General features: G+C 40.1%; 1 protein-coding gene across 1 annotated transcript; it reads left to right on the forward strand.

Moving 5' to 3' along the window:
• Window positions 1-625: 625 nt before the first annotated feature.
• On the forward strand, window positions 626-27,394 carry LOC108437021. Its single transcript, XM_037533704.1, has 26 exons — window positions 626-746; window positions 1,257-1,530; window positions 2,098-2,154; window positions 5,724-6,392; window positions 8,675-8,940; window positions 9,677-9,977; window positions 10,940-11,256; window positions 11,669-11,779; window positions 12,270-12,349; window positions 12,923-13,146; window positions 13,779-14,044; window positions 14,264-14,374; window positions 14,557-14,710; window positions 14,802-14,843; window positions 14,985-15,257; window positions 18,195-18,257; window positions 21,237-21,932; window positions 22,068-22,766; window positions 23,179-23,248; window positions 24,070-24,113; window positions 25,111-25,136; window positions 25,232-25,302; window positions 25,394-25,611; window positions 25,783-26,036; window positions 26,191-26,301; window positions 26,395-27,394. The coding sequence occupies exons 2-26, from the start codon at window positions 1,512-1,514 to the stop codon at window positions 26,575-26,577; spliced, it is 5,325 nt and encodes a 1,774-aa protein (XP_037389601.1). The 5' UTR covers window positions 626-746; window positions 1,257-1,511; the 3' UTR covers window positions 26,578-27,394.
• The last annotated feature ends 1 nt before the right edge of the window (window position 27,395 follows it).

A 27,395-nucleotide genomic window follows, 5' to 3' on the forward strand; every position in this document is an offset into this window, starting at 1 on the left:
TAACTTGGTTGGACAGTAGAAGGCTCGGCTTGGCTGAGCTGACCAAAAAGTCCAGTAATAGCTATAACTCGAGGCTGGCGGCTAGTCTGAGCTAGGCTAGCGGGCAGTTCAACTTGTTAGCTAAACTGCTACACGTACAAGTAATTACACAACATTACCACCTCTTTCCTGGCATCGCCGCTGTTTTCATGACATCGAGCTGATAACACGCCTGTAACACATGAGCGGCGGATCAGTTTAGCCACAGAATCACCGTGGAACTTTCTCGCTCAGATATTAGTACTACTACTACTACTGCACTACTACTTAGTAGTTTAATCACTTGCAGGTAGTTTGACCGGAGGAGGACGGAACCCCACCCCGCACCCCCACCGGTGAGCCTCCAGAGGTTTCTTCCTCAGCTCTGAGGGAGCTTCTCCTCGCCACTGTCACCCCTGGCTTGCTCTCCTCGTGTTAAAACTTTGTCTTTACTGGATTTCTGTAAAGCTGCTTTGGGACAACATCACATGTAAAAAGCGCTACAAATAAATTTCACTTGACATTTTCAATACAAAACCAGTGGAAGCTGGTGTCCTTCCTCAGCGCCTCGTAAGTTTTCAGTGGTGAAAAGCAAAACACAGGAAAAGGAAATGGGGGAGGGTGGGGTTTACATGTTTCACTCTGTCTTTTCCCCCTTTGCCTAAAAAACAACACCAGGCTAAGGAGGAACTACAGTTTCTGTTGGTGGAGAAACGACAGAGGAACAGGTAAGAGAGTCGTTTTCCAGTTACATGTTTGGTGTTTTGGGAATAATATGTGGGATCTGCAGGACACTTTACAGGGCTGTAATAAACGACGTACAGCACTTCACCACACTCTGTTTACTGTAAGGCATTCAGAGCATGCAGTTCACTGCACATGATGAACTTTTCCACATCTTCAGCCTGACTTCAGCTGAGCTCAGATGGTGTTTTATTTGTTTGATTTGGATCAGATTTATAAAAAAAATGAATTTAAACAAAAAATGAAAACGTCTACTGTGGTGTCGTATCACTTCCAGCCGATCCCAAAGCCTCGTGTGGCACATAACTGCTCTCATTACAGGGTGTGTTCGATTTGCATGTTGGAGAGTAAGTTATTATATAAGCTTCATGAGCCATCAACTAGTTTATCTGGCAGAGGTTGATAACTTTTATAAATCTGTTTTTGGTGCTGTTTGTTTTAATTGCATCTTACATATATTTTTTATTTCTTCTCTTTTTCTTATTGTCTTATAGGTTAGAGCCACCAAGAGCTACCCAGAACTTTCTGCTTATGCCCAGTAAAAATATGCAGCTTAAATGGTGCAGCAGTACATTCCAGCACCTCAGGTCCCATTTAAGGTGGAACGGCAAAAATTTGAACAAAAAGCTGGTGAATAAGAAGCGACTTCAGCCTCATAAAGTCACACGTTAAGAGACATTTTACAAGAAAATACTTTCACTGAATAGTTTCCTGCTGGAGATACGAGAAAAGAGTCTGTAGCTGAGCTGATGCTTAAAGCAAAGAAAAGTGAGTGCATTTTTGTTTATATTTTTAGCCTGTACAAGGACATGAACACACACTGAGACATATTTACAGTCGTGATGGTAAAACGGACATCAAATGATAAAATGGCTCTTCATAACATTTCGGTTGCCGACCCCTGAGCTAATCCTAGTAAGAAACTGTCTGCAGCTCCATCAGGATTACATAATCAACACCAGTCCAGTTCTATGATTGTAGCAAGTCTGTAGTAAAATTGTAGCAAAAATGATCACTATAGCCACACAGACATTTGTAGGTGCTACAGCTATATTTTATAAAACTGAAGCAGCTACAGCTACTAGCTACAAAAATTTGTAGTTAGCTATAAAAACAGTGTGCATTACTTAGCTACTCCCCCATCCCTGAACCTAAGCTACATGAAAATGGCTCATGGACGTTTTTGTTGGTGTTGTTTCTTTATGAATAATTGTACAGTAGGCAGTGTGGGCGAGTTGCACTCAGCATTTTATTGTATATACATCTGTCTTTACTCAAAGCTCTGAATTCTCATTATTTTTGAGCATTCTGAGACATCTTCCCCTTTTTTTCTAGATCCAAAAGTTAAAGTGAAAAAGATGGGAGGACAGATGGGTAGAGGTCCTCGCTCTGGTGAGTTATTCAAATTGTTTATTCTTTATTTGATTACTTTCTTATTTCCACAAGAGACATCTGATTAATTGGCTTACATTCATTTCCAAATAGTGGCCAGTGTAAAGTATGTCTTACATACTTTAACTACATTTGGTTAAATGGTTTACAATGGTTTAACTACATTTATTGTCATTGATGTTTAGTAGGCCCAAACAAAATCTTTAACTTTGCGTATTTAAAGGCTAATTTTCCCCAATAAATGCAGCATAGTGCAGATATACACTATATGCAAACAATATACCAAAAGTATTCTGTTTTCTGTCTTCACACACTTATGAACTTGAGTGACATTCCATTCTTAATCTATAGAGTTTAATATGATGTTGGCCCACCCTTTGCAGCTATAACAGCTTCAAATCTTCAGGGAAGGCTTTCCACAAGGATTAGGAGTGTGTTTCTGGGAATTTGTGGCCCACTCTTCCAGAAGCACATTTGCAAGGTCAGACACTGATTTTGGACAAGAAAGCCTGGCACACAGTCTCTGCTGTTTCATCCCAAAGGTGTTCTATGGGGTTGAGGTCAGGACTCTGTGCAGGCCAGTCAAGTACTTCCACACCAAACTAGCTCATCCATGTCTTTATGGACCTGCTTTGTGCACTGGCGCACAGTCATGTTGGAACAGGAAGGGGCCGTCCCCAAACTGTTCCCACAAAGTTGGGAGCACGAAATTGTCCAAAATCCCTTGGTCTGCTGAAGCATTAAGAGTTCCTTTCACTGGAACTAAGGGGCCGAGCCCAAATCCTGAAAAACAAACCCACACCATAATCCCCCCTCCACCAAACTTTACACTTGGCTCCATGCAGTCAAACAAGTACTGTTCTCCAGGCAACTGCCAAACCGCCGGTCTCCACTGCTCCTGAGTCCAGTGGCAGCGCTTTACACCACTGCATTTGATGCTTTGCATTGCACTTGGTGATGTAAGGCTTGGATGCAGCTGCTCGGCCATGGAAACCTATTCCATGAAGCTCTCTACGCTGTTCTTAAGCTAATCTGAAGGCCTCATGAAGTTTGGAGGTCTCAAGCAGAACACATGCATATAACAATGCTACAAAATGTTGCAGGCCTGTGAGCTGTAATATGGTGACCTTTGTGTTTGTACATTTTCACTAAAAGACCCTTTTAAATGAACCACTTTTATTTTCCCATATGTTTAAGGCTGCAACATTTAATATCAATAATATTGATATTAAACAGTTGTTGGCAAAGAATCATGTTATTGATTAGTTGGCTTGACAACGTTTGCGTCACATGATCGAAGAGGGAAATACATATCAGCAGAGACAAAACAGCAAAAGCTATGAAAACACTTCATGGCTTCTAAAGACAGTTTCCTGTTTGATATGCAATCCAACGTCAGTGGGCAGCACGACTAGATGCGAGTACATGAGAGATTATGCAGTTATCGGCTTGTGCTTTAATGCAGACAGACTAGCCCAGAGATTTTGTTTTTTCTTCTGGGTTTTCATCTCTGATCCATAATAAAACAGAGCTTTAGGTCACTGTGAATTCTGTTTTCAGTATTAATGTGGACTCATTTAAACGTATATTGCGGCAGTTACCACAGAGCATGCTACCTTTCAGGAGCCTAGATGCATACTGTGCAAAAGACCATTCGCAGAGGCTCATGAGAGGAGTGCTCCCCCAGTGAAAAGGGACTGTTGTTGTTTGTTAGTTTGAGATGTGTTTGTGTTTACTGTGTGTTTATGGGCTGGGTGGTAGGTTTAATTAGCCGAGTGAAGTGTTTACCATAGAATGGAATAAAAAAGCATTTTCAAGCAGAAATTATGGCCTCTCCTGACTCTCTTTCTGGACATTGCTACATTTGGTGTCAGAAGTGGCATAGTGCTCAACCCCCCCAATGGCCTGGAGAGGAACGGTTCTACAATGAATTTGAAAGCAGATGGTGAAGAAGGAAAGAAGAATGGAGAGAAGCATTGCAACAGTAGCCAGTGAGAGAAGCAGCGGAGCGGCCAGCAAACGAAATGGAACCAATAAAATAATAAGTAGCAGAATGACCGGTGGCATCTAGCTGGGGCATAGCGGAGCAGAAACGCTGAGGCGACATGTGGGACAAACCAGCTAGCCTCTAAGCTGCTGCCACTAAAGCCAAAACAGCAGAGCTCATCCTTGACAACAGGGCTCAGAAGTGAGTAACACAATGCCATGCAAAGGAAGAGGCTGCAAGGGGGGATGGTGAGACGTCCTCTGAAAGAATATCCCATCGATGGCAAACATCTCAATGCATCTCAATGATGTGCTGGTCCATGTACCAGTGAGCTGGTACTGGTGAGCTGTGTAGCTGTCTGGCTTGGCTTTGTACTACCGGCGCTTTGTGCATTCATGTAATTCAAGGTGCCTGAGGGCCAGGTACAGAGGTGAATCATGACATTACACAAGTACAATTTGCCAGGTGTCTTCATAGTAATGCCGATGCCCTGTCCTGGTACCCATGCACTGCTAAGAATTGCCAACCTGATTACAAAGAACAACCAGTAGAAAAGAACGCTGGTTCCATTGCTCCTTGTAGCACTGCACTTAATGCGTGGATTATTTCACTAAATGGCGTAAGGCATATGCAGTCCTAGACCAGAGTGCAGCCATGACGGTAGAGCCGATTTGTAGAGGAGTTCTTTTGCCAGTTCAGAATGCAGGAGGAGCTCCATGGTGACCAAGGTTGTAACTTCTAGTCAGCAGTCATGTCTGTTTACAACAGGCAGGTCATCTGGAAGACTCCACTGCTCCACCTTCAGGGTGATGGTCTTGTGAAATGTTTTATGTTGACCAACATTTGCCTCTGCTTCTACTGGCTTGCCATTCTGTTATGCAGGAGTCGACAGGGATCACTCCAGCTCTCCTTATGTTCAGCCGTGAGCTCAGTACACTATGGGGCTTGTTTTCAGGAACACAATGGAAAGGACAGCATTACCAGAGTGGAGAATGCCAAGGAGCTCCGCCACCATCTCCTTGCTGTGCACCAGCTGATATCATCTGGAGTGCGTGTGTGGCTGTATGACCTGCACAGGAAAGGGCTTGGCCCCAAGCTGCAGGCCTGTTTTAGTTGCTTTTGTGATCATACATGTGCTCAATTTAAGTAATAGGAAATTTTAAATTTGGATAAGCAAAATACCTTCAACAGTCTCAGGTTTTAAAACTGTCTATAAAGCTATTTCTTGACTTTTCCTTTGATACTAACAGAACCAAAATGAGAATCAACCCATTTTCCCGTTTCTCAATACTGTCTTTGAAATGAATGTTAAATAATGAAAGGATACACTGGCCTATCAATCACACAAAAACTATTTAATTTATTGTTTTATTATTAAATATTTAATTACAAAAAAACACTATACATAAAAGTAGTAATTAAATAAAATTGCATTATTCTTGTAGTAATTTATTTTTGTTTGTTTTAAAGTCACATCAAAGCAACTAAATCATCATAAACAAAGCAGTTTGTTGAAGCCTTTCATTTATTTCAAAGCATTTGAAAAATGTCTTGATGATGTATGTGCTTTATTCTATTTCAGGGTCTGAGCACCACCTCTCAGAACTGAGGATTTTATTAGTGGGAAATGCAGAGTCGGGGAGGAGTTCAGCAGGAAACACCATCCTAAACAGAGAGGAGTTTGAGTTAAAGAGCACTTCTCAGTGTGTGAAGAGACAGAGAGAAGTAGCAGGGAGACACATCACTGTGGTTGAAGCTCCAGGATGGAAAAAGACAAAGCCTGGACTTCATCAACCAAAGCTGCTTCAACAAGAAATGGAGTCTGCTTTGTCTCTATGCTCTCCAGGACCCCATGCTGTACTGTTAGTGGTAAATTTAGACAAGAAATGTGAAAATGTGGATGTAAGTGAACTACAGGAGAACTTAGAGTTACTCACTTTGAGAGTGTGGAGTCACACTCTAGTGCTGTTCACCTGTGGAGACTGTCTGGGAGACACACCTATAGAGAAGTACATTGAGAGTGAAGGGAAGGAGCTTCAGTGGCTGGTTGAGAAATGTAGGAACAGGTATCATGTTCTCAACAATGAGAACAGGAGTGATGACACTCAGGTCACAGAGCTGCTGGAGAAGATAGAGGAGATGGTGGCAGCAAACAGAGGACGCCCTTTTGAACTGGACAGAAAGATTCTACAGGAGGTGGAAGAGAAGAAGAAGGGGTATGACCAGAGGAAATTCCTCAGATCCAAGATGGGTGAGTTCATGGCTTTATCATTTGACTGGTTTTGTGAATTTGCTGCATTTCACAACTTCATGAAAACCACTCAGCTAAAATCTGAGGGGTGAGCTCGAGTCAAATGGCCACCACAGGCTCTGAGCGGCGTGAAGAGCTGAGCAGGTGTGGCCATGCAAAGTGTTTCTCATCCCACAGTTCAGATAAAAAAGGGACTGTTGTTGTTGTGTGGGAGTTGGTTGTATGTAGTTGTGTTTATTAGAGTAATTGTGTCTGGGGAGGGTGGGCTTTGTGGTGAACTACTGGTTAGAACTGTCTACCCTCCCCACATATTGTGTCCTGCATTTCCATTTTCTGTGTTGGGACAGTGCTGTCTGTGCTGGGCATTTCTAGTCTTTCTGAAGACGCGCTGTTGAAGTTCCCGTTCCATAAAGAGCAGTTTCCCACATCTTCTTCTGCCCAACACAAGTGGTTTTATCTGGTTCATGTACAATATGAAAAGTTGTCTCTATAAATCTATACATTTAACATGATGTCACACACTGGAATACCTCTGCAAGATCTCAGTCTAGAAGAAGATTTGGGTTAGCCTATTGACCACGGTAAGTCACGCACAGAACAGGGGTTCTCAAACTTTTCCAGCCCAAAGCCCACCTATGCATAACTTTAAAGCATAGCGGCCCACAGGAAAACTAAAATCAGCTTTCATAAGCACAACTTTAATTTTCTTTTTTTAAACTTAATCACTGAATCTCCAGTGCTCACAGTCCAAGACTGAGGTGTCCTTGAGCAAGACACCTAACCCCCAATTGCACCGTGGATAGGGCTGCCCACCGCTCCGGGCAAGCGTTCTCACTGCCCCCTAGTGTGTGTGTATTCACTAGTGTGTATGTGGTGTTTCACTTCACGGACGTGTTAAATGCGGTGGTGGAATTTCCCCATTTGTGGGATTATAAAAAGTATCACTTAACTGAACTCAAATATTAGCGCCTGAAAAAGATCGGATCGGCCATTCTAGTAGTCTGTGCATTTTTGCAGGCATGTATAAAAACATAAAATGTGTAAAAAAGTGGTAGTGATGTTAAAAGTGGGGAAAAAGAAAAAACAGAACAGGAATGTAGATGTGGACCGTGATTTAGAGCCACAGTCCATAGCATTTTCACTAAAAATACACTTTCCCAAGACTAATTATTTGGTCTGGAGATGTCTCTTTAGTTTTGAGGGATTTTGTTTCTTTGGACTCATTCAAAACCAAAGTCTTTTAACTGGACATGCTCAGCACAATGAATGTGTTAAGATGTGCAACTTGAGCAACATCGTAATTTATAAAAGCTTAAACATTTGTACGATAAAAGGATACATTAAATTCCTGAAGACTGAATCGTGTAAAACATTTTAACATCGCTGTTGTTTTTAAGAGCTTTTAAACTCACATTATAGGAGTTTAAAATGGCACCCATGTACATCCATGACGTCAATAAGCGCGAACAGCCAATGAGGCACTCGGCTCGCCAACCAATCAGCACTCAGTAGCACTATTGCTAGCATCCTGATGCCCAATAGTTTGTTGTAGAAAAAGGAAACATGCAGGTGAGTTTTCTTTGCTGTTTCAGTAAAATAAGTCCTTCTACTTTCTAAAATTAGAAGAAAGTTCAGGGCAAGTGATTAGAAACTATTTTAACTATTTGTTTTTAGAAGTTTAGTTATTTTACCCGTCTGGTGTTTTACAGTCCTATGTTTGTGTTATAATGGGGGAAATAGGAAGAGGCCAGGCTCCTCATAAACAAGCTCTGTTGCTTCCTCCCTCTGAGGACAGGCCTGTGGACCATAGAACCTGAACTTGAGCGTGAACGTGGTTTTGAATTGGTAAGTCAACTACAAAAACTCATACGTTAATAGACGTTTATAAACATCCATATTATCCACATATCCGCTTTTATCTATGTCAATACAATTTCAGTCCTTATGTGTCTTTTTATCTGAGATATTACTGTAATTATATCTGAACTGTCTTAAATACTGCACTGTGTTTCTCTGCTTTTCTGGAGCATTCGTCTCGAAAGGGGTATAAATGTGTAATATCAGTAGTAGCAAATCAAAAACCACAATTTGTATTCAGAGTCCTTTTCTGTCAGAATTCATGTTAGTAATTTACATTACAGGCCCTTGGCCGGTTCAGGGAAACAGAGCGGCCAGCAACGTCCACTGTGGTATTTAGAAGAAGGGAACTTCCTAACACTCAATGAGTTCATGAGCTAAAAACTCTGTTTATGTGTGATTCATTTTCATATTCTTTTTTTCAGGGGCTGAATTTGTGGATGAATACAGGAATATGCTTATTCAGAGAGTTTCCTCAGTGATGGGAATTGCAGACCACCTACAAAGTAAAAAAATGATCCCTGCTGAAATACACGCCAACATTCAGACTGGAAAAACATCTCAGGATCAAATGAGGATCTTGTACAGAGCTCTAGACTCAGGAGGAAGAGCTGCGAAAGAAGAATTCTATGAAATCCTTAAAACGATGATGCCTTCCTTAGTGAGTGAGCTGGAGGCTGGACCCAGAACAGTTGAGTGGAGCTTTTAAGATTAACTTCACTGATTTGAGGGATACATTTCTATAAATATCATTGTGTCTTAAAATGTGTAAGAAAAATTAATCATTAAACAGTTTTTCCATGATCTGATCACATGCATGGGTGAATTTTACCTTTAGGTTGAAGCAAAAGCATGTAAATAAAAGCATTAAACACTAAGGAACCTTCTGACTGGTGCTCTAACAGCTTTAGGGGCAGCAGTGAGTAATGTTTTTTTATTTGAGCTTGAGCTGGTTCTGTCGGTCAGTTGGTAACTAAGCCTAATAAGTATTGACAGCTAGGAGATCAGACAGCTAATCAGTTTGGCCTCTTTAGGCTTGTACTTTAACAGCTGTACACACTGAACAAAAAAGACAAGTGAAAAAGATTTACATGATGACTGATTGTCAGCTAAAGTTTAATGACTGTACAGGATGCTGGGAGTTTTTAAGTAACTGAGCCCCAGTGTGTTTTATTTAGTTGAGAATTTCTGTATTCTTTTAGTGAATAATCAAGTAAATGCACGAATGAAGTTGGCTTTAATATGTATATTAGAAAATGTTCAAGACTTTACTTTAGTCTTACAGTCTTATTTTGTATGCAGCACTCTGTAGAAGTCACACATCCTGTTTCATTTCCAGGCATTTTTTCAGTTAATATTACAAATTCTATGTTTCATTGTTTATTGTAAATATTTACCTATTTTTTTATTTCTTTGTTTGTTTGAAGAGCAATGAAGTAAAAACAAAGAGTGAAGAACACTTGGAGAATAAAATCAAGTACGATCTGAGGTGGGCTTTGAACCACCTGGATGAAGCTGATCTGAAGAAATTCAAGAACAATCTTTGCGATTGTTGGTTAGAGCCTCGACTGCACCACAATGTGAAGAGATTGAGGAACAACATGGACCTGGCAGACCTTCTCATCAATACCTTCACTGCGAGGAATGCTGTGCAAGTGACAATGGAGATCTTAAGGATGATCGGCCACAAACGAATCGCCGAGAGGCTGAAATGGGCCATTGAGCTCAGTGAGTAAACTTTCAGTTTCACTGTTATTCTCTTCAGTTCACCTGATTAGAGGGTAAAAGTTCAACTGTTAGGGCTAAAGGGAGTTACAAATTTCATAAAACTTGAATAATTTTGAGAGTTAATTTCCTAGTCACTGGCTTCTTTGTTGAATTTAGCCTGAAGTGCAGAGGGTCCAAAAATGAAATATCCAATGAACCAAAATATAGTTTGTGCTGAATGTTTGTGCTGTGTCAGAATTCATGTCAGTAAGGTATGGTTGGTGCAGGGAAACAGAGCCACAGTCCACTGTGGTGTCTAGAAGGGAAATCCCCAGCACTCAATACATGACAGACAATTTATTCGATGCTTTGCACTTTGATTCAGTCATCAAAATTATTCTCAGCAATCCACTGAAACAAGAAAACCAAAATATAAAGGAAACATAACTTCATGGAGGCCCAAGGCCCAAAACAACAAACAAAAGAGCCTAATAACAATGAAAGAAATATAACTAACTTAACTAACAAAAGAAAATAAATTACAAAAACACCGATAAACAAAGTCCAACAGATCAAACGAAAAGGGCAGGCCACCCCTACGTTTCCTTTCGAAAAAAGAAACCAAAACTACAATAATGTCTTCACTGGCCTACAGATACCTGTAGGACAGCAAATGAGCAATAACCGGTCTGTCGACTGGCGGGCAGCCAGAGGAAGCGGAACCGTGCGAGGCCGAATAAGAAAAAAAAACGCTCCATATTGCTGCGACATCAAAGGCTTTTTGTAACAGGCGCCAACAGGAACAGCCAATCATATGCCGGGAAAACCGAGACATCAGTCACGCAGCAACAACATCCACCTGAAAACACTTGGAGAGAGAGAGAGAGAGAGAGAGAGAGGGAAAAGGAAACATCCAGACACAGGACGTAACACATGAGTTAAAAACGTTCATGTATAATTCTCTTCAATTTTCTTTTTTTCAGGTTTGTTTAGTTTTTTTGTTGAAGAAAACAGAGAAAAGCTCATTCAGAGAGTTTCCTCGGTGATGGAAATTGCAGACCAGTTAAAGAGGAGAGACATGATCACTGATGAAATGTACAGCAGCATTCAAACTGCAAAAACACCTGAGGAGCAAATGAAGATCTTGTACAGCGCTCTAGACTCAGGAGGAAGAGCTGTGAAAGTGGAATTCTATAAAATCCTTCAAAGGATGGAGCCTCTCTTACTGCATGAACTTGCTGAACACAGTGATATTTTCAGCAGTTACATTTCAACATTAACACAGTCGGACACTAAAGATGTGAGTGCACTGTTCACAATTAGGGTTACAACATGTCTATTATAATAACATCTAATAAATGTAGAAGAAGATAGTAGCAGTCATCCTGAACAGTAAACAGACATTTTATGTTAAGTATACCCCAGTGAAACATGTAGTCATGGATCATGAGTCAAATGTTCCTAGACACTTTGATCAACTTTAAAATATAAATGTAAAAATGTTACATTTTACTGTAACACTACTTATTAATCTGCTTTAATCAATCACTGCATTGTTTTATTTTTGAGAAGTAAGACACACCACATGCTGCTCCCATGTAAAGTAATGTAAAAGTGATTACCTTGTTAGAGACACTTGTGTTGATGATGAGCCTAATTTCCTCCAAACATATGAGCTGTGGTATATCTCAATATTATTTCTTCCCTTCTAGGTGATCAAAAAACTTAAGCACCACAAATATATTCACACCACCTCTGACTGCGAGTTAATCCCTGAAAGAAAACACAAACCATCCTGTCACCCTCATGAATACCAACCAACGGTAAACTACAGTATATATGACTACCATAAAGGCTATATATATATCCTGTAAAGTTACTGTACAATGTTTTCTTAGTACAACAGTTTATATATATATATATATATATATATATATATATATATAAACTGTTGTACTAAGAAAACATTGTACAGTAACTTTACAGGAGAAGGACATCTGTCATGAAATTTACACAAAGTAAGGTTTTACTCCAACAGCAGTGATATATTTTTAGATATATTAAGCTAATTCAGATCTGTACCAGGGGTGCCACTAGTTGTGGAAGGGTCTGTACATTTAATGTCCTCAGAAATATCTCCTGAAACATGAACTTAATGGTTGTTTTAACTGGACCTTAAATAAGGGAAGGTGGTCTCTGACTTTTGCTCAGTAGTGTAGTTGCTGTATATCTCTGAATGATAAATCACTGTAGAAAGTTCCTTATTCTAGCTTTAGAATATCTAGAATATAATTCCATGTTTTTTTACTCTAGCTGTCCTTGATGGATGAAGAAATATTTAATCCTGAAACGGTTGAAAAAAGTCAAGGAGACAAGATCACATCCTCATACAGGTAATTATTTCACTATTTTTTTAAATGAGTTGTTTTGGAAATGTTTCCATGTGTTTTCAATCTAAATCTCAGACCCTCAAAGCAGTTCATATATTCCTGCTCCCAAAAGTTTAGCTGGGTGTTGAGTTGAGTCCTTTATTATTTATTATAGCATCAATTTGCAAGATGCCAGCTGTAGGTGTGAGCACAGCAGATTTGCTTAGTAACTTACACCATTATGACTGGCTTTACAGACCTTCTTCTATGTCAGGTTCTTGTCCATCCGTTTGCAGATAAGTTTCACTGTATAAAGTTAGCTTTAGTTGGGCCTGTGTCTTAGTTGTGTGTAGGTGTACTTTGGACAAGTTTTGTTGGTGCAACTGGCATAAAGTCCACTCTGAAAACTAGTCTTACCTATAAATGTCTCATTATCATTGTCCAGTTAAGACCACCTTCGTTTAGACCCTTTGGTGCAATGGATCCAAGGTCCATGTGTGAGGAGCTGGACCAGAAAAACAACTGATCTGGCTTGGGCCCTCAGGTCTAGATTGACAATCGTTCTAAATTTTGACAGGTTTTTCTCTTGTTTTTCAGATTTTTGTGCCATCATGCTGGTCACTTTCAGTGTAAAGTGACTGGTCTTGTGTTTGTGATGGAGGGAGAAGGGGAAGTGCTGTACAAAATAGAGCCCTGGGATACCCAGCAGTTAGATGGTTTGGGAAAGATGACGCGTGCAGGTCCTCTGTACAATATTGAGTGCTGCAAAGGTCCAATCAGTCATCTGCACCTCCCACACTGTGAGATAATTGATGATACTGGTAAGTTCATTTTAACTTTCATAACATTTTATGGATTTTATGGTTCAATTATCAGTAAACCAACTGCATCACAAAACTTGGATATAATCTCTCAAAGGGTCCTCAGGCAGGTGTCGACCACCATCAGGAAGTTGGGAATAGTGGGCTAGTAAATTTGGGTCTGTGTAGTGTTTTTCTGGGTTATTTGCTGCTTGTTTGTTGATTTGTTTTTTTTTACCTTCAAGATGCACAGATTGGCAGAAGAAAGCTAATTTGGAATAGACAGATAGCGTAAAGTCGGTGCTGCTTGCAGAAAAAAAAATACTTTGTTGTTGCTTCTTGAGTGGCTGGTGTATCTCCTTTGGGGCAGAGAGGCATGCATGTATTTTTTCCTCATTAATAATCTGAAAGATCAGAACAGTCCTACAACAAAATGTCTTATATTGTTACCATAATGCATGCTGTATGTTTTACACAGTCCTGCTTTATCCTGCCAAAAGCTTTTAAACATGCAACTCCGACAAATGTAGTTACTGTTGTGTGAATATGGAATTTAATCATGTAGATGAAATTACACAAAAATTAGCGCCTCCAAAATAAAACCTTAAAATTCAGTAAAGATTCTTATATCTTTTTGTTTTTTCTCATTTCAGAAGAGAATAAGGTCAAACAGGCTGTGGCACATTTCACTGATGATAATGTAGAGATCATTACACCCCTGCAAGTGACATCCACACATGTGATCATACGCATCCAAGGTCTCTCTCTCCTTGGAATCATAAGCGATCTACGAGATCTACTATTTAAGCCTCATCTCATCAATGCCCAAGTATTACTCTTCTACAAAACACTGGCGGTCACGCAAAGTGTAAATATACTATACATCCACCTGTTGCCTGGAAACATACCAACTGACGAGGTAATCTGCTTTAATCAATCACTGCATTGTTTTATTTTTGAGAAGGAAGACACACCACATGCTGCTCTCATGTAAAGTAATGTAAAAGTGTTACCTTCTTAGACACTCCTGTGTTGATGAAGCATAATTTCCTCCAAAATATGATCTAGGGTATAGTTTTTCTGAGTATTGGTTTTCTGATAAGTTTGGATCTTAGTGATATTATTTCTTCCCTTCTAGGTGATCAAAAAACGTAAGTCCATCAAATATATTGAGACCACCTCCAAATGCCAGTTGATCCCCGGAAGAAAATACAAACCATCCTGTCACCCTCATGAATACCAACCAACGGTAAACTACAGTATATGTGACTACCATAAAAGCTATATGTGTATATATATATATATATATATATATATATATATATATATATATGTATATATATATATGTATATATATGTATACACACGTTTACTTTAGACATTTTGGAATAGTCTGGTGTTCTTTGATTTTTTTTTTTGATTTTCCACTAGGTTGAGACATTTGATATTGACTTACACCTCACGTCTCTCAACTTTCATGCCACATTTGAGGTGTTCCTTGACTGTGAAACTAAGAATGCCAGAATAGGTCTTTTGGATGAATATGGTCGGGAGGTGTGGGAGCCCCGACGTGTCTTTCTTACAGGTAGACAAGTGTTAACACATTGTTTGTACACTATTTTAATGTTGTATAAACTTGCGTTTTTTTTTTGTATGAATTTGTGATCTTTCTACAGCAGATACCAGTGCAGAGGCAACCTCACCCAAAGTGGCGGCAGGTAAGACTGTCTGATTTTCTGAGTTTTACAACAGATGATGTCACTGGCATGTGCATGAAAATAGATCTTCTGAAGGCACAGTAAAAAAGTCTTACAGTGTACATTATTTAAGTGTCGTTCTGATGTTTATTTGTGTTTCAGCTGTTAAATTTGTGGATGAACACAGGCCAGCGATCATTCAGAGAATCTCCTCTGTGAAGGAGATAGCGGATGATTTACTAAGCAAGAAAATTATTAGTGAGGAAATGAACAATAAGATCAGAGGAGAAAAAACATCTCAGGATCAAATGAGGATCTTATATGATGGTCTCAACTCAGGTGGAGCAGCTGTGAAAGCAGAATTCTATGAAATCCTTAAAGTGAAGCTACAATCATTAGTAGATGAATTGGAAGCTGGATCAAGCAAGACCCAATGAATCAACCACACACTGTATCTCAAGATCTACCTGAGATGTAGTTTTTGGTAAACAGGACTACAAATGGGGCTCTGCAAGCAGCTAAATTGCTGTTTCCCCTCCGTGATAAATGATGCTGCATATCTTATCTGTGATAAACAAGTGTCCTTTAGTTCTTACACTAATTAAACAAACCAATCTAGAACTTGAAATGTGTTCTGAAACGTTCCAGTTAACCGTTTTAAGTTCTTGAACGGTGTATATATGCAGGAAATAGCTATTACAATCATCATTATTACAGTCTTATCTTATTGTGGCATTAGTCATGCCTTTGGTATATTTACTTTGTGCCAAATAAAAAGTGGGTTTATGTTTAATTTGGGTTTTTAATTAAAAGGGACTCATAACCATTTTGGAGGAAGATTGGTGGAGGAAGCTAGTGGGCACTTTTGTTTTTAGGTTCAAGCTAATGGAGGGTGTAGCTGGTAGCAGGAAAGCTAGTGCTAGCTTGAGCCTCAGTACTTTTTATAAGCACAAGCGCTGGAGAAGCATAGTCTGTGCTACAGAGGACAAACGGGCCCTCAACGCTGAGAAAGTACCTGACTCTGATGATGAACAGGGTTTGGTTTAAGCCGTAACAGGTTACTTTATGAGATGAAACGGCAAACTGAAGTTTCTAATACAAGCGTAAATTTGAACAGCTGTCTATTCATTTAGCAGCATGAGGCAGTCAGGCCTCTCAGTGACTAATGGACTGATGTATATGAGCTTCGGCTGATCAGCAATTAGTGATTGCAGGTTTCTCACAGATCTGCTGATGTGCTTTCCTGCCAGAATGAGCAATAAAATCTGGGGAATTAATGTAAACTAAGAATGCATTTATTTCATTCTGAACCGATACTTCACACAAATGTTTATACACCAACAGTCTATCATGATTAAAGCATATAACAATATTAGGGCTACTTATACTAGAAAGAAAGGTCTGTTTATTCCAGAATACTGCAAACTACTGCTGATGAAAATATATGCAAGTATGTTTCATATTGACGGGTATTATGTGTTAGGAGTATTATTATTTGATGATGCATTTGCATAGATTTGTCCAGTAAGTGTTGCCAGCATGCGATGTTTTCAGATTTAGAATAGTTTTTTTACTTTATGAGCTGATGAGGGCGTCCAAAAGGATTTTGTCAGTATATCAAAATTAAAAAAGTGGAATTTTGGTAGTTTTTAAATGTAAGAATAAGTATGAAGCATGTAAGCCACAGGACACTGAGCTTTACAGTGATTTACTCCACATTGTGTCTAAACCCCTTAGTTTCTGTCTGTGTGTTGGTGTCTCTGTCTTACCTGTGGCCGTTTCACTATAACACAGCTTTGAGTGGCCTATATTTCATATTACTCTTACATTAAACAGTGATCAAAACATCTCTTTGTTTCTGCTTTTCTTGGAAGAATCTTCTAACAATGTCTTTTAAATCCATAAATTCATAGTCCATCAATGTCCCCTGCCCAGCTGCATGCCAGCATCATTCTATTATATTTATTGTTGTGTCCAGCTCTTTGGGCCCTCCACAGTGTGGCCATTGCAGGTGTGCATGTCCACGTTGGTCATACCAAAATCAGCATGTGGAATAGGAGCTTTTCATGTGCTCCCAAGTTTTCTATCACTGTTTATAAGACGGCACCATGCAGTCTTTATCACTGAATGCACTGCGATCAAGCAAGCACACACATTCACATCGCTATGGAAACAACTATTATTGTTATCATTGTTTAGTAGAGCAGTTCGTATGTGTATCATCTGGAAATCAGGTGGACATTATGAGCGATGGTGACTTTAATGCTGGTAATTTCTAGGCCATTAAAGCAGAGCCATGGAGGCCCAAAGTCTTGGAATGATTCTGGATGGCCAGTTATCTGGATGTACAACATCCAGAGGATTCAACCCTTTCTGACTCAAAGGGCCACCCAAGTACTCAATCAGACTCATCTCAAGGCTTAATTACTGCAATTCACTCTTGGCTGGTCTTCAGTAATTCAGTAGCACGGCTCGTCTTCATTACGTTCACTCATGTCACCTCACTGCTGCGCTCCCTTCACTGGCTTCCTTTATCTGCGTGCATCAGATTTGCCTACAGAGCCATAAATGGACCAGCCCCTCACTCTTTAATGGTACTGGTCAAAACTCAAGACTGTACCTCAATTCCTTTGAGCTTCAAGTACAGCTTGGCTTGACCCGCCATCCTTCAAGATGTATGGAAGACAAGCATCAAGACTTTTCTCTGTGCTGTTCGAACAGCAGCGTCTCTCACGGTCTTCAAACACAGACTGAAGATGCATCTAATCTTAGATGTACCTAATAAAGTGGCCAGTGATATATTGCAAGTATGAATAATTAATAACAAACAGAAACAAAATAAGTTTTTAAGTTCCATACTAAATGCAATTAAAGTTGTTTGAAAGTGCACTCAAAAGCAGAACTCAATTCATTTAATAGCTGTATAATCACAGCTTAATTACAGTTTAAATACACTTAAGTTTTCATATGTTGTTCCAAAATAATCTACCTAGTATTTATTAAAACATGTTTAAAATATAAAAAAATGAAAGTATGTACTTTTCATAGTAAACAAACTTGTAAATGCTTAAATACATTACATTAGTATTTCACAGCAGTTGCAGCTGAACAATTCTGAAGGCAGGAGGTGCTGCAACTCAGGACATGAGCCTGCATGCAACGTTACAAGGAAATACCAAACCACAGAAATGCCAGCATCAATTAATCTACTGCTTTACCAGATGCAGTTGTCAAAGAACCACCTTCCTCTGTGGCAGATATAAGGGTAGTTAAACAGAGGCTATGACAGTTCAGCTGCCTCTGTTTGACATGCATGTCTGGAAACCCATCCATTCACACATTCACACGTACTGCTTTAAAACATTTCCTCTCTCTGCAAATCAGATCTAAAGTTTCTGGATCATTGGAGGACGTCACATACACGACGCATAATGGGTGAGGAACTGAACTTTTTTATTTCCACTCCACAATAATTTGTTTGCTTTTATTTGCATCTGTTTTTACTTCATGTCATCGGTTTTAAGATGTCTCAAAAATGTATTTGCAACAATGAGCCGAGAGGAGGCCTGATATTCAGATATAGGTTGCAAACTAGAAAAATATGACTTGGTAATTGAGATGGTCATGTTCTTCACTCTGATATGACGAGATGAATCACTACTTTTTAGGTTTGATGGTATTAAAAATGATATGGTAACTGCAGTATAAAGTTTTTAAATGAATATGTATGGATTTTATAATTGGCCACTTTCCAATGCTGCATGCAGCCTTCTGCAAAAAAAAGGTTTTGAATTAGATCAGATCTCCTGAGCAACTGAATTCCTCCCAGACTGTATCCTCAGTATTGATAGTAGAATTAGCAATAACACGGCCATACCAGAGCTAAACCGGACAGAAAATACACAAAACTGTCCAGTGGACATGCAATTACAGATACAGTTGCACATACTGAAGTAGTACATGGTCTGCTGGAAATCATTAGCAGTAAATAGGCCGGGTTAACAGCTGTGACCTTCATTTTCCTGTGTTTTCTTACTGTTGATGCACCTACTGCCCTTGAGCCACAAACTATGTCTAGATAGGGTTACCCCCCTCCCCACCCTCCCAGTTAAGCTATGTTTAATTGGCTATAAACATGCTGATGGGATGGTAGACAAACCTTTTATTTACTATTCCTCACTGCCATTATTTCTTTTTAGAGATATTTGATTTGCATAAGCTGCATTTAATTGTGAATGAAGATGAGAGAGATGTTGCTGTTTCATGAGCTTTGAATGGTTAGGCATTTTAATTCTGGCTGAGAAATGAAGGCGCCAATCAAGGCTCAGGATACAGCTATTCCCAGGTGTCAGGATTGTTTTCCCTCTCTGATTGTCTTCTGTGCTGTGACTTCCTTACCTGATAAAATGGATTAACCTTTTATGTGTTGATGTATGATCTCTATTTGTCTCTTGTTTACCAGCCTCCACAATCTCTGCCACTTTCTGTAAGACTCAGTCATGTCACCATCTATACTGATCTTGTATCAATGCAATCTTAATGCTAAAAGGAATGAGTTGAAGGGCTGAATTTGGGGCATTGCAGAGTTGGCAGTTGTTCTCAGAGTTTAATCAGAGGTTGCCAGGGGCTGGCAGGGTGTTGTAGGTGTACCTTGATGTGGAAACTGAGCCCGACTTGTGGTATCTTCCACATGTCATTACAGCTTATCACTCTATTAACATCTCCTTCCTATATTGTCCATTTACCTCGCGGCTGCTGCTTAACTGCTTTGACCATGTACTGCTCCCCTTCCACCCTTACTACTTCTGATATTAGCTCTTTTCTCTTCCTGTGTGTGGCTGATGACCACACCACTGCAGCTGTTCCACACCCTAGAGCAGTCCTGCCTGACTGGGTCCTGCCAACAACCACCTGGTCCCTCAGTCTGCTGATGCTCAGAATACTTGTGACCTGTTTTGGGTGTGGGCCTTTTGTTACATACTGACTGATCTAATGACTCTCAAAGCTCTTAAACCAAACTTGCCTTCTCTTGTGTTTGATTGGCTTCAGTGGCAACTTCAGATTAAGTGGAAATTGAAGTTGTCTTCAGTACCATGGATGATCGATGCCATGGATAATCTCGCACAATTTCAAGGGCCATATCAGGTGTTGGTACCGGGTAAACTGAGATTTTGAGATTTTTGTTGCTCCTCAGGTTTCAGATGGGGTGCTGCAGCAGTAGTGGGATTCTTTCTCCAATTATAAAGGAGAAGGTCTAGCTCCTTTATAAAGAGGAGATTAGTTCTTCAAGCCTTTTCAGGAGCCATTCTGTGCAAGCTGCTATCTGGTGGAAATATCCATGTAGGCCGAGGGTGGCAATTTCTGGCCTGATTGTGACCTTATACCTTCTGTTTACCTCCGATTAAGATGACTTCAAAGGCTGCTGTGAATAGAATTTGGGGAGACTGAACAGCCTGTTCCTATGCCTTTCTCAAGCCAATGCTACCTGTTACATCTGCTGTGGTGTATAATGTATCTGTAAGTCACTGAAGTAACTAGTTATACCACTTACTTACTGTCACTCCACTTGGGAGGTAAGATGTTAAACTGAGAGAATGGATTAGCAAGACAAGGCACTTGCCCTTGTGAGCTGAGTGGGATTTTCTTTCCAGGGTTCTTGGTGTTGTCCCCAACTTCTTCCCCGGTGAAATCCAACTTCCCATTCTTCTTCTCCTACAGAAGGCCCTGGGCATACCTTGCCTTGTCCTCTTCTTGGTTTCTGCACTTTTAGATCCTCTATGCCCTTGTCAGGTCTGCCCTCCTCAGCTCTTGTGTCCGCATGTGTCTCCAGGTTCTCCTAAGTGTCAGCCTCATCTTTGAAAGCTCCAGAATTTCCCTTTCTTTCCAACCCATCATCGTGGATGACCACTTAAATTTTTATGCAATCTCTCTACATTTCTTGGCATTCCTTATAAGGCTTACTTTTGGCCATTTGATTATACTTTGTTGAGTTGAGTTCTTGCCTCACTTCTATTGTTTAATAGCAGGTTCAGCAGCACTTTTGTGGGGATCTGGGATTAGTTTATAGTGAACTTAGAGTGTTTTTGGGCACAGTTGATCTGTGTTGTATTTGCATCCTAGGCAGGATTCTTTATAACAATAACAAAATTAGGGCATCTAGGGATATTTCAGTATCTCCAATAGGGCCAGCCTTAGCTCTCTTGTACTCGGAACATCCAGGTTCCCATAAACCAGGACTTGGCTAAGAATTATGGTAGTGACAATGCTTGATTATAACAACTCATATCTTGTATGCAGATCACAATGTATTTTGCATATTAGGGTATGGTTTCATTAAACATGTAAGTCAATAAAACCTAGCTGTACTTCTTTAATTGCCTGTAACTACCTGTCCTTTGTTTTTTTCATTAACAGAGAACACCAGGGATCTGAGAATTGTTCTGCTAGGGAGCATAAATTCTGGGAAGAGTTCAGTGGGAAACACCCTCCTGGGCAGAGAGGAGTCTGAGTTAAAGAGAACTGCTCAGTGTGTGAAGAGACAGAGAGAAGTAGCAGGGAGACACATCACTGTGGTTGAAGCTCCAGGATGGTGGACAGATACACCTGTAAAAGAGAGCACTGAGTTACTAAAACAGGAGATTATGCTCAGTGTGTCTTTGTGTCCTCCAGGGCCCCACACTGTACTACTGGTCATACGTTTGGACACCATGTTTAAAGAGGATGAAAGTGCAGTATTATTGGGACACCTGAATCTTCTCACTGATTCAGTGTGGAGTCACACTATAGTGTTGTTCACGTGTGGAGACTGTCTGGGAGACACACCCATAGAGCAGCACATTGAGAGCGAAGGGAAGGAGCTCCAGCAGCTGGTTGAGAAATGTGGGAACAGGTATCATGTTCTCAACAATGAGAACAGGAGTGATGACACTCAGGTCACAGAGCTGCTGGAGAAGATAGAGGAGATGGTGGCAGCAAACAGTGGACGCCCTTTTGAAATGGACAGAAAGATTCTACAGAAGGTGGAAGAGAAGAGGAGAGCAGAGGGAGAAAGGGCTAAAGAGAGGATGATGATGGTGGAGAAACAGAGAAAGGACCTCAGATCACTGACTGGTATGTTGGTTTATAGGAAGGACTTATTTTTGCACAGCCATTTTTGTGAATAATTATGTTAACTGCCAATCACTGTTACAGAATAAGTAGAAAGATTTGCTTAAAAGTTTTGTGAATCTGCTTTTTATGTTCTAGGATACACACCTCATCTCTCAGAGCTGAGGATTGTTCTGCTGGGATACAGATATGCTGGGAAGAGTTCAGCAGGAAGCACCATCCTGAACAGAGAGGAGTTTGAGTTAAAGAGAACTTCTCAGTGTGTGAAGAGACAGGGAGAAGTAGCAGGAAGACACATCACTGTGGTTGAAGCTCCTGGGTGGAGTAATAGGGCTAAAGAGGAGAGCACTGAGTTACTGAAACAGGACATAATGCTCAGTATGTCTCTGTGTCCTCCAGGACCCCACTGTCTCCTGCTGGTCATTCGAGTGGACATTGTTTTTAAAGGACATGAGGGACGCATATTAAACGGATATATGAAGCTTTTTAGTCAGAGAGCTTGGAGTCACTCTATAGTGCTGTTCACCTTTGGGGACTATCTGGGAGACACACCCATAGAGCAGCACATTGAGAGTGAAGGGAGGGCCCTTCAGTGGCTGGTTGAGAAATGTAGGAACAGGTATCATGTTCTCAACAATGAGAACAGGAGTGATGACACTCAGGTCACAGAGCTGCTGGAGAAGATAGAGGAGATGGTGGCAGCAAACAGTGGGTGTTATTTTAAAATAGGTAGAAAGATTCTTCAAAAGGTGGAGGAGGTGAAGAGAGCAGAGAAAGCAAGACCAAAAGAGAAGATGAAGGTACAGAAACAGAGCAAGAATATCAAAGCAAATATCGGTAAGAATTACTAATAGTCTCCAGCTTAAAATGACACTTTTGTGTGTTTAAAGACAAACAATATATGATATAAAGTGTTCAGAGTATGGACTTTGTATAGCTGCATGCATATTCTGTCCCTCCCTCAGCTTTTACAGTAATTGTGATAACATTTCAGCAAATGAGTCCATAATGTGACAAGATATGCTATTTGAGACAAGCATGAATTATTTTCAGCATGAACCTTTTCCATTGAATATACATGTGCAAAAAACATCTTGAATGACAGAAGCAAGTGCTATAAAATGAAAATGTGAAGTTAATACGTTGCTGGCATTGTGCAATCTGTACCTTTGTAGTAAGAGGAAAAGAGAAAATCAACTACACATGCTTACTCATCCTTGGACCCTGACAGTACTATCAATTTCCATAGACTCATCCCTCTGTTCTGGCTACGGCTCTCCAACCTCAGTGAAGATTCCAGGGAAGCATGGAATGAAAAAGTGAGTTTTTCAGTTATTTTTTAGCAGATATTTTAAAGAAAGTGAAAGCTGTTTGTATAAGTATCCAAAACTCTGCCCCCTTGAAGCTTCAAGCCTTCAAACTTTTAACGCCTGCTTTGTACCTTTCATTCTTGCTTGCACAGAAAATCAAAGGAATGATCTCAGCAAAGGAGTCACATTTGAAAACATCAGGAGACATTATTCTGAATGCTTAGTAGAATAGTAAAACATTTAAGAGAAGGCATGCAGAGTCTGGAGATAACTAGAGCTTGAACAAAACGTTGTGTGGCTTCTGCAGCCAGAAAGGCTTGTATTCTCCAGATGCTTTGAAGTAGGAATCGTCAGGATCTAAGGGGAAGAAGTTTAATGATCGAAGTTGATCCTCCAGCATCACTCCAAGGTTTCTGATGGATGGTGAAGGAGGCAGTAGTGACAGATGAGTCCAGTGTAGGGAAGGGCCCTGAGTAAAAGGCAGGTTGTCGACCTGTCTTGTCCAGATTCAGTTTCAGGTGTTGAAGAATATCAAAAAGGTACTTTCTGTAAAGGGTATATATCTAACAATGTTTGTAGTATGTAGAGGCCTTGAGTAGACTAGCATGATGGAATATGTTAAAGAGAAAAATAAGAATTGAGCATTGTGAAGTCCTCCTCAATGTTCTTCCCTGTTGGACTCCTATAGGTAGGTTGTAGCTCTAGTAGTACTTTCACAAAGAAATCGTACCAGAGCTAATAGGTTGATCTGTGGGAGCCAATGAGTGAGAAAATGTGTCGGAATGAAGACTCTCTCTATGCAGAATGGCTCAAAAATATTTGTATTCTAGATTTATGAACTCAGAGTCGCCAACCAGTGAAAATATCTGCTTGGGTGAGTTATAATCAGACTTTTAAACGTTTGTTTTAACTCAGAAATGCTGCATTAACCATGTTTAATATGTAATGTCTCCTCTTAATGCTGATTTGTAGCTCTGTAAAGATGCATGTAAACATCTCTGTCGAGACGCAAGGAACAGGGGCATAGCTAGAACTTTTAGGGTGGCACTCTCGTAGGGAAAAATCTATCAGTCATATAGTGTTATTGTTTTAAACTGACATAAATCTGTCCAAGTACTACCAGAAGTAAATGAAAAGACAAAGCTGTGTTGATGTAACATATTTTAGTCATTGATGAGGAAAATATGCATTTGAATAAAGTTAATTAATTAAAATTTTTAATGCACAACTTTAACTTTCATACAGGCAGACTAAAGAAGTTATTAATTTAGGCTACCCTCACTACATCCTGTACTGAAGGCTAATGATTAGGAGGCAAGCGAGACAGCACTGTATAAATTAATCTGCAACACACGCATGTCTTCTGTAAAAAGCAATTAGTTAGCATGATAAATGATTATAGTTGACTCATTTTTGATAGTAAACTCATCTCACCATCACATAGCCTACTTCATAATGTAGCTCACAGAGCAGCATTGCTGAAGGGACCCAGTGCACAATCAGTCTCCAGTTTGCAGAGCTAATTGCAGTTACATATGCTAGCTGTTAAATGCAGGGTCATCATACTCCACTATGCATTATGCAAATCTGCAGAGCAGCTGATTGTGTGTCTGGTAGATTTGGGATTGGGACAAGACCCAAACAATACTAGACTAAAACTGGGAACTGGAAGGGTTGGTTTACCTGTTCAGTCATTTCCCTGCTGGTGACCATCATATTTGAACTTTGAACGTCCTGACACAACTCACCTGAAATTTGAACAAAACATTGCCATGCTGTTTGTGTGCTAGACTCGGCCTTGTCTTGTAGATTTGTGATGCAGACTCTATGTAGATAACGCCTTATGTATGATTTTTTTTGCATACGGGAAGAATTCAAGAGTTTGGGCAATGAAAATGTGAGTCACCATCATCATTTTGTTTATTATAGTGTAGTATTAAGTGTAGTATATATAGTAAGCATTAATTCATCTACTGCTCTACACTTCAATAGCTTGGAGTCCCTGAAGTGTTTATCCCTGAAATAACTGAAGGCTTGGTGATTGAAAACAACAATTCATTCAGGTACTGTTTTATCTAAATTACCTATATACCACTTGGTTAAAATATTGCATATATTAAACATGCTTACCCCAATGCATCTTCTGCTTTGCAGGTTTCAGTGCCCTCATGCTGGTCAGTTCCAGTGCAAATTGACCAGCCTTGTGTTTGAGATGGAGGGCAAAGGGGAGTTGCAGTACAGAATAGACTCCTGGGATACCCATGTGTTGGATGGTTTAAGTCAGATGAAGCCTGCAGGTCCTCTGTACAGTATCGACTGTTTTGAAGTTTGGGTCAGTCATCTGCACCTCCCACACTGTGAGATACTTTCAGGTATGTTATTTTCGATAATGAAATAAAGAGGCTCTAGTCAGTCTTGAAGCCTTGAATTGATTCCATTTATATATAAAGAGGATAACTGCAATGATTGTAAGAGCAAGTTAAAGCATCAAATTTGTGTTTGAATAGACTGTAAACATTGCCCTTGCTGTTTATGTACTGCAGAGGGAAACCAGTCTGAGCTGGTTGTGGCACATTTCACTGGTGATAATGTAGAGGTCATACAGCCACTGAAAGTGACAAGCACACATGTGATTATCAGTATCCAAGGCCTTTCCCTCCTTGGCCTTCTGAAAAACATGTTCTATGCTGGTCCTGTTGGTGCTCAAGTCTTACTCTTCTATAAAGAAATCACTGGAAAGCAAAGCAGGAAAAAACTACACATCCACTTACTGCCGTGGAATGTGCCATATGAAGAGGTAATTTTAATATCTGCAAATATCAGTTATATTTCTGGCCTGCATTGCTCATGAACAATGGTGAATGTCTTTGTTTTATCTTAGTACATGAGCAGGAGCACAGTTACGCATTTAAATTATGCCTTTTAATTTCTAAAACGTCTTGCCTTTCAAGGTAGAGAAAAGGCATAAGAGCAGTACGTACTATGACACCAGCTCCACATGCCAGCTTACCCCTGGTAGAAAATACAGACCATCCTGTGACCCTTACAAGGCCCAGCCAAAGGTAATCTACCATCCAGTTGTAAAGAAAGTTTTGTGTCCTCAAAGACATTCTAGCATTCTGTATCCTTGAGTTCAGCAGCTATTTTTCCTCTAGAGTGCCACATTCGAGTGTGACTATGGCCCAAACTATCACCCCACATTTGTGGTGTTCTTTGACACTGAAGCTTTTACAGTAAGTCTTTTGGATGAAGATGGCCTGGAGGTGTGGGAGCCACATGATGTATGTCTTTCAGGTAAAAATGACCATTTTCCTAGTGACAGCAAAGCAAAGCAGTGAAGCTTTTGGTTAAATTGTATCAGAAAAGGGTTTATTACTTGAAGCTTTTAAACCCAGTGCACATAAAAAAAAACTGGAGGTTAAAAGCATTAATAGCAGAATAGCAGTCCAAATCTTAAGCATCCAGTGATTTAAAAGAATGTGATTTCTTTCTAGAGCAATAAAGGTAATTAGTAGCACAACTATGATCCCGGGGTGTTCAAGTATTCAATTCAAGAGTTTTATTGTCACAGCACAGCAGAACAGGCAGTTATACTGTACAATGAAATTCTTATTTTGCTGTTCCTCCATTCACCAAATACAGTATAATCTTAATATCTGAAATCTTAGAAGAAAATAGAAAAAATAGAATATAAGATTAACACTACAAACAAAACAGTTCCTTCACAGTAAAGGTGGGGGCTTTATATATAAAATCTAAGTCAAGATATGTGCTTGGTATCAGCATGAAACCATGGAAACCCAGTCTAGTTCGCTCATTCTGAATCAGTTTGTAAAGCAATCACATGGCTGTGTCCCACAAAAAGCTTTGAGTCCAGAGTCCACAGCAAGGTGTGTTCCAGTGGCTTTTCCACATGGACACAGTTCGACATCCATCCATCCATTTTCCAAGCCGGGGGGCGGGGGGGTGCTGCTGCTGTAGTCTATCCCAGCATCATCGTCATCCAGCGGAAGGCAGGATACACCCAGGACAGGTCACCAGTCCATCGCATTGGCGCTCACACACGGGGGCGATTTCGCATATCCAATCGGCCTGACTACATGTCTTTGGACTGTGGGAGGAAACCCACGCAGACACGGGGAGAACACGCAAACTC

This window comes from Pygocentrus nattereri, chromosome 23 (genome assembly GCF_015220715.1).
Source record: "Pygocentrus nattereri isolate fPygNat1 chromosome 23, fPygNat1.pri, whole genome shotgun sequence".
In the NCBI taxonomy this organism is placed as follows: domain Eukaryota; kingdom Metazoa; phylum Chordata; class Actinopteri; order Characiformes; family Serrasalmidae; genus Pygocentrus; species Pygocentrus nattereri.

Coding starts and splice junctions, on each gene's coding strand:
- LOC108437021 (XM_037533704.1), top strand. Junction 14,375..14,556: donor CTCATGAATACCAACCAACG/GTAAACTACAGT, acceptor ATTTTCCACTAG/GTTGAGACATTTGATATTGA. Junction 22,767..23,178: donor GAATATCAAAGCAAATATCG/GTAAGAATTACT, acceptor CAATTTCCATAG/ACTCATCCCTCTGTTCTGGC.